Source organism: Pteropus alecto, unplaced genomic scaffold, assembly GCF_000325575.1.
Source record: "Pteropus alecto unplaced genomic scaffold, ASM32557v1 scaffold81, whole genome shotgun sequence".
Taxonomy (NCBI): domain Eukaryota; kingdom Metazoa; phylum Chordata; class Mammalia; order Chiroptera; family Pteropodidae; genus Pteropus; species Pteropus alecto.
Genome location: NW_006433378.1, coordinates 20,622,593 through 20,630,635, shown reverse-complemented (window position 1 = coordinate 20,630,635; position 8,043 = coordinate 20,622,593). Strand labels below are relative to the sequence as shown.

General features: G+C 39.1%; 1 protein-coding gene across 1 annotated transcript in view; it reads left to right on the top strand.

Moving 5' to 3' along the window:
- TIAM1 (T cell lymphoma invasion and metastasis 1) overlaps positions 1–8,043 on the top strand; it is a 327,269-nt gene that overhangs the window by 222,944 nt on the left and 96,282 nt on the right. Inside the window, 1 exon segment of the mRNA XM_015586534.2 lies at positions 4,151–4,323. Coding sequence (XP_015442020.1) covers positions 4,151–4,323 — 173 coding nt within the window.

Here is an 8,043-nt window from a genome sequence, read left to right as displayed (position 1 = left end):
CCCCCCACGCTCTACGGGGCCAGGAGGCAAATGATGTTTTTTAATCATATAAAACTCCTATATTATACTCACTTCAAAAAATGATTTTATTGTGCTAAGACTACTTAACATGAGATCGACCCTCTAACAGGTTTTTGTGTTCATTCCAGTATTGATAAGTAGAGGCACATGGTTGTACAGATCTCTAGAACTTAATCATCTTAACTTAACTGGAACTTTAGTGACCCCCATTTCCCCCAACCCACCCATACTGGCTCAGGTAAGCTAGAGGAGCATCTCATGTCTCCTTTCCTCATATATATGGGCTTTGTCTGATGACAGTTTGGGGGGTTGCATTAAAAATTTTTTTTTGAATCATTCAAGTTAGTAAAGTGCCTCCCAAAGTGACTGTTTGAAAGGGAATATCATTAGCTTACATCCTATGAGACTGCCATTTTTTGGTAAAAAAAAAAAAAAAAAAAAAAAGAATATTGCTAATTTCATAGAGTCCAACCTAATGCTTCATGGAACGTCTAAGCCATCGTATGTTTGTGAAAAAATATTACTATTTTACAGTCATACTTTGGTTATTTGATTTGAGTATGTGCATGTATAGATATATACACAACATGCGTATATCACTGTCTTTTCATGAATAAGCATAGTACTTTTATATATTGCTATTTATTGTCACTTTACGTACATTTTCCAGTGTGTACAGATGTGTATATATTTTTGTGGATGTCTGCATATGTCTTGGTAGTATAGAAATTGTAACATTTAGACTTTTTGTCACAAGCAAATTTTGAAGCAGCGTTAGTATATGGCCATACAGGTTAGATAGGTTAATAATGCAAAGAAGAAGCTTGGGCTTACCTGGTGTGGTGTGCACACTAGACAATTTGATACTGTGTTTTTCATCCCGTGTTTGGTGTGGGAATATCCAATCCTAGAGGCACAGAACAGCCTACATCTCTGTGCAGTGATGCACAGGACAATCCCCGTGGGACAAGTAGGGTTTGGGTGGGCCACCTTACTCCTGCCGGCTGTTGCTTCAATGCCTGACAAAACAGGAAATGAGCATGTTAATTAGACTATAAGTCTTGCTGCATATCATAAAGACCCACAATGACAGTGTCTTAAGCAAGACAGAACTTTATTTCCTTCCCACCTGTCAGAATTAGACCATCTAAGGTTGGCGTGGTGGCTCTTTCCGCTGTAGTCATTCAGAGGCCTGGGCTCCTTCTGTCTTGTTGCTCAGCTATTCCTAGAGCATTATCTTAGTCTTAATGGTCAGGATAGCTCACCAGCAGATCCACATTCCAGCGGAAAAATGGGGACGTGAAGGGCGTATCCCTCTGCACCCTGGGCACTAAGTTGCCTGCATCACTTGCAGGTCCATCCCATTGACCAGGAATGAATCATGCCTAGCTGCAAGAGAGGCAGGAATGGTTGCTTTACTCCTGGGTTGCATCCTGGGAAGCAAACAACTGTCCCACAGATGACTCTCTCATCAGCTAGTGCAGGGGAGCTTCCCCTCTTGCCCGGTGGCCTTTGTGTCAAATGTTGCTGCATTTTTAGGATGAGATCTTTCTTTTCACATGTACTTATCAGTCTTTAGCTTCTTAATCTTGATGGGTTCTCCTTAGCAACACTTGTGTATTGTAAATTAAGAAACAGAGCATCTGGGAACTGTGGGATAGAGATTTCCCCAAAGATTCTTTCACTTTAGACAATAATTAATTAAAAAAAGATTTCATTTAGAATTAATCTCTGTAACGTCTCTATCGGCAACTGAAGAGCACACAGATTATATTCAAGTGAAGATGAAAGTAAACAGGCTGTTATCAGGTGGGGAGCGTTTGGTCCCCAAATTTGCTGTTTCACATTTGTTTTAAAATTGGAACAAGTAGGTAATTGAGTAAATGCCAATTTTAGCCTCCTACAGTCATGGGTGATTGTAAACCAAAGTTGAAACCAAACAGCTATTTGGGAAGACCCTAGACTAGTTAGTGTGTACACATACCAGGATTTGTGGGTGTCTCCTAATTCACTATCCACAGGCTTCTTTCCTTGTTCGCCATCTATGGTAAAGTTTTGTCGCTTCTTTTATGTGTCTACCCATCATTAGTGTAGTATCAGTTCTAAAGATTATTTTTAGCAGTTTCTCAACAGGGATACTATCCACATTTTCCAGACAATTCTTTGTAGTGCGGGCAGATGTGGGCACTGTGGATGGTTAGCAGGATCCCTGTCCTCTAGCCACTAGCTGCCAGTAGCACCCCACCTTGTTTCCACACCTCCAAAATGTGACAACCGGAAATGTCTCCAGACAAAGTCGGATGTTCCCTGGGGGCACGATTGCTCCCTCTTGAGTACCTCTCATTTGGAGGAAAATAGCCTCCCTTTTCTACTTTTTTCTTCTATTTATCTCTGAATCTATGGATATATGTGTTCCTGAAAGAAACTTGACATCTTCAAAACAGCAAGGGTTATGGAAAAAATAGGATGAGGCAGGCTACTTAATAGGTATGTAAGTATATTACAGTAAGTCCTCGCTTCATGTTGTCGATAGGTTTGTGGAACTGCACAGAATGACCAACAATGAAACCAATTTTATCATAGGCTAATTGACCTAAACAAGTTAGGTTCCTATGGCATGTCATCAACGTCATAACAAAATGCCACTGAAGAAACGATCTTAGTTGAGGGCCTGCTGTATATGTACGCAGCTTTTTAACACAAAACTTAAAAAGAAAACACTGTACTAAAAATATTCCCACAGTTATTATCTTAATCTCTAACAATGAATACCACGGAAACAGTTTTTTAAAAAGTGAATATAAGTTGAAGGGAAGAATTGAAACTCAAGAATTATGGAGAGAAGAGCAACGATTATAAAATCATGAAACTCATGAAACTGTGCAATAGGACTTTTAGGCAAAGCTTACGGTCAGTCTGCACCAAGGGAAAAATTTTTGAAATGAAATTGCCTGCCATTATGCTGCATTCAGCCATGTTTGGGGACATTGCATTCAGCAGCTGTTGCGTGAATTTTAAATATTATGGGCTAGGAAAAATTGCCTTTGAACTAATGTGACTTTTCCATTGATTGACATCATTCTCCGTTACTAATCATAAATTTGCTGCATGGAAACTCATGTTATAGCTAGATAGATTGTGCTTTCGAGGAAACTCATGTTATAGCTAGATAGATTGTGCCACAATTCACAGAGTGTGGCCCTTGCTTGTGGGAAGGAAGTTTGACTGAGTGGTTTACACTAACTTGAATGCAATACATTTAAAGAGTCGTAAAGTTGAGCTCAGGCTTCCCCTGAAATTGGTTTCGATTAGTTGAGAGTACGTGTTCAGCTAGTAATTACTAATAAAGCGAGTCTCAGATTTAGATGATGATGGAGGGTATCTATCGAAGCCACCTTGCCACGAATCTGTGAAAGGTTTCTATTGCTACTGTCTCATTAGTTTTACAGTATAATTTAAGTGTGGACCAGGCCTCCGGCTTCCCCCAGGCCGCCTTCACATGTGTGCCATGCATTTCCTCTTTCAGAGAGGGAACAAGGATATGGTTTATATCTAGAAAAGACATTTGATATAAAACATGTGGGACTAAGAATTTATCATTTCACTCCTTATCCTTAAAGCACCTAAAGCCAGTATTATATCTTGTTTTCTGCAAGGAGTTAGTCAAGAAACCCAATAAATTGCCATTTCTGGTTGCATATCATGTGAGACATAGGGAAGGAGATCTATTGAGACAATACTGATTGCCAGTCCTCACACGAGGCTCGTTACACATCTAGCCTGTGCAAATGTATTTACAGTCACCAGTGGACAAAGGAGATGTAAGACCCTTATGTGCCTATGAGGACACTTGTAATGAAATATTCCAAAACAGAAATTAAGAGTCTTAAAGAACTTCAGGGCATACATGAGGGAGTCCCATGTGGGGCGAGACGCTGTAATTTAAGAATCTTTGCCTTCGTCTAAGCCCATCTAAGACTTCAGTATCAGCACAGGTTCATTCTCTTTACTCCTTAGATTTCACACACTTCAATTTCCAGCCCTTTCCTGGCAGCACGTTACAAAGCTACAGACTTTTTTGTCACGCCAGCACCAAATGCTCATGCAGACCCCTGTTCTGTTTCCTCAGGGTGCACGCTCTTTTTCTACGAGAGTGATGGCAGGTCTGGAATAGACCACAACAGCATCCCCAAGCACGCCGTCTGGGTGGAGAACAGCATTGTGCAGGCTGTGCCTGAGCACCCCAAGAAGGACTTTGTCTTCTGCCTCAGCAATTCCCTGGGCGATGCCTTCCTCTTTCAGGTTTGTAGAGTGTGTCCTGGCGGACATTTCAGATCTCCGAACCAGGTAGCTTCCTCTCCTGCCTGTATACCCCACCCTGTTTTCCTTTTAGTGGTGGGTTTTATCTTTTGCTCCTTATAGAAACAAAAAAATGATGAAAGACAAACATCTGTGCAGAAATCCGGAATGATCGAACTCCTCACCCAGAGGGTTCCAAATGGAATCCTGAGGAGGGCCATGAATTGAATTTGAGAACCTTGTACAGTTTGCTTCGGGTTGAAGGATTTTTCATTGTAGTCTCAATATCGTTTATGTGGTGCTTTAGAAAAGAGATGAATTCCTTAATTTAGACATGATTTGAGCTGTCAAATTTTATTCTATCATAATATGTTCTCTTCTAATATTACTCATAAAGTAAAATAATGACATTCCAGAAATGACTAACTATACCCAAATCGTTTCTCTTCCTCACCTTAACAAATCTTTGTACTCAATGTTCTTAAGTGTGACTGTTAATTATATTTAAAAAAAGCTAACCTGCAAATCATTTCAGGGTTAACATTTGATTTTATATGGAACCCTTTGAGTTTGGTCAGTTGTGATACCCTCTGCTAGAACTTTTTGTAGTGTTAGTTAGGAAGGCTTTCTTCATTTATTCCCATAGTCAGAATTTTCTCACACCTCTTTTCTATGCTTTCTATGTGCTGGGCACATTGCTATTGAGAATGTCCAGAAGTTTTGACGCAGATCCTACTCTTAAAAGTGTTCACATATAATTTGGGAGATAGATACAGGAACAGATCTTTATAGTGGTAAAGCCTGACAGTCAACAATAAAGAGGGCATAGGGATGAATCAGGTGAAATGTACAAAGAATATTCCATGCAGAAGAGAGAACTGGAGCAAAGGCATAGAAGAGAGTAATAGGTGTTTCCTGAAGTTTCCGAGTTTGTTCCCTCCAGTTATTTTCATTTGGACAATTAAAGTAATAAATATAAAATAGTGACTTTATTTGTGAACAGAAAAAAAATCTGTTTTTTCTTTCTTTAAATTTATGATGTAAAACACACATAAATAAGAGTGCCCAAAACATAAATGTATTGCTCAGTGAAGTACCACAAAATAAACATGTAACCACCATCCAGGTTAAGAAACAGAGTTTCTAGCACCTAATAAGCCACTCCTCTGCCCACATACACGCATGTAGCCTACTAGTTGCATAGAGTGAATATGTATTTTGTCATCCAAGCCAGGACTCTCTTGTTTATCTGGGAATGTCTTCATTGCCTCCCTCATTTTTGAAGCATAGTTTTGCTGGATATAAAATTCTTGATTGACCGTCTTATTTTAGTGCTTTGAAGTTATCACTGCCATCTGGCCTCCATGGATTCTGAGAAGAAATCAGCTCTTAAGCTTATCAAGACCCCTTTTATAGATTAGTTGTTTCTCTCTTGCTGCTTTGGGGATTTTGTCTTTGTCTTTAAATAGTTTGGTTATGATATGTCTATAAATAATGCTTTCTTTCAGTTTATTCTACCTAGAATTTGTCGAGCTTCTTGAATGTATGGGTGTGTGTGTGTGTGTGTGTGTGTGTGTGTGTGTGTGGGTGAGAGAGAGAGAGAGAGAGAGAGAGAGACACACATTTGGAAAGTTTTCAGCTATTTTTTCTTTAAATAATCTTTCTGCTCATGTCTCTCCTCTCCTTCTGGGACTCCCATTATGTTTAAGTTGGTATGCTTGATGGTGTCCCACAGGTCTCTGTTAATTTGCTTTATTCTTTTTTTGTTCCGATCCTTAACCCGCGTAATCTCAGTTGACCTACTTCACTGATTTTTATTTTTATATATTTATGCCAGCTGAAATCCGCTGTTGAGCTCCTCTGGTGAATTTTCACTTCTTTTATTCTATATTTCAACTCCAGACTTTGTATTCAGTTCTTTAAATTTTTTTGTTTGTTTGTTTAAATTTCTCTATTGATATTCTCTATTTGGTGAGATAATATTTTTATACTTTACATACTTAGACATTATTTTCTAAGATTCTTTGAAAAAATTCAGAGTAGTTGCTTTAATTTCCTCGTCCAGCAATCCACCATGAGGACTTTCTCAGGGACCGTTTCTGCTCACTGCTCTTTATCTTGAGTATGTGCTGTACTCTGTTGTTTCTTTCAATGTCTCATACTTTTTGGTAGAAAACTATCTATTTTAAATATAGCAGGTCCTCGAATAACCTTGGTGAGATGCCATAGGAACTTAACTCTTGCTATATCGATTAGCCTGTGGTAAAATTGGTTTGTTAGACATTATTTCACACACTTCCAAGAGCCTATCAGTGACCTTTAGTGAGGACTTTCTGTGTAATAATAAACTGTGTGGTGACTCTCTAAATCAGATTCCCCTAACACTCACCCCTAGAGTTTGTTTTGTTGATTGTTGTTATCATTGCTTGTTTGTTTGGTGACTTTCTTGAAATTTGTAAAATCTTTATCCTTTGTCATATGTGGCCACTGAAATCTCTGTTCAGTTAATCTAGTAGTAGTCAGCTAATAATTGAGAGATTTACTTAAGTACCTGAAAGCAATTAGTCTCCAAGTCTTTTTTGAGGTCCTTTGTGGGTATGCCTTCAACACTCAGGCAACTAGTTAACAACTCTGCCTTAGCCTTCACCTCTGCTTGCCACAGAGTCTTAAGGTCAGCCAGAGGGGTGAGTGTAAGGCCTGCTCAGGATTTTCTGAGTATGTGCACAGGACTATGGATATCTTATGAAAATCTTGTTCTCCTGATTTTCCTAAAGTTTCTTGGTCAGCTTCTTTGTCCCAGCTATTAATCACTGTCTCAGACAGCCGCAATATTAAACAGTTGTTACTGATTGCTTTTCGCTGTCCCTACTGGAGTAAAAAGGCTGTTTGCGTGAATGAGTTCGGAATGACATCACATAGTATATGGAAAGTTCCTGTGAACTGCCAAACAAGTCAAATAATGACAATTCTCTAAGAATGGTGTTTTAGGGGGACTCCAAATCCATTCTGCTCCGTTTAATGGTTGCTAGACTACTGGTTTCCACAGTTATGGAGATAGGAAGATGGCGATGGGAAATGGGCAAGCTAAAATGCCCCCGGGCTTGCTATTTTTATAGAGATTCAGCCATTTTTTTTCGCCAGTAAATACACCTCAGATTGTTGAAGACCTAATTAATTTCCAGAGCTCTGAAAAAGTAGATTTTGATAATTTTTGACAGTTTTCTTAAAGGAGCTGCTTTTCGAGGTTCTTATTCTTCCATTGCCACTGATGGTGCTCCCTGGAACACTTTAGAGACTAGATAATTTTGGGAGTTATAATAGCTCTATTATTTATGCCAGAATAACAGGTTGCAACAGCTCCAAGCTAACTGGGATGTATGGCAACCTTTTCATGGGTACATTTTGATTGATTTCAGTTTGGGGGAGCAGTCATGATCAATATTGCTATGAGTGCTTTTATATCTGTGTTCAGGATGTGTGTCTACATTTCTGTTGGTATATGTCTAGGAGAGGCATTGCTCTGTCAGGGTGTATATGAATACATTCAGGTTTACTAGATACTGCTCAACAGTTTCCAAAATGAGTGAAATAATTATGCTCCTCTCATCAGCGGCTTATGAGAATTTTGCCTTGTTCCTCATGCTGGCCCACAGTTGGTGTTGTCAGATATTTTTTTTTTATGCTGTTACTGTGAAGTTGAGCGCATTTTCATGGGTTTAATGG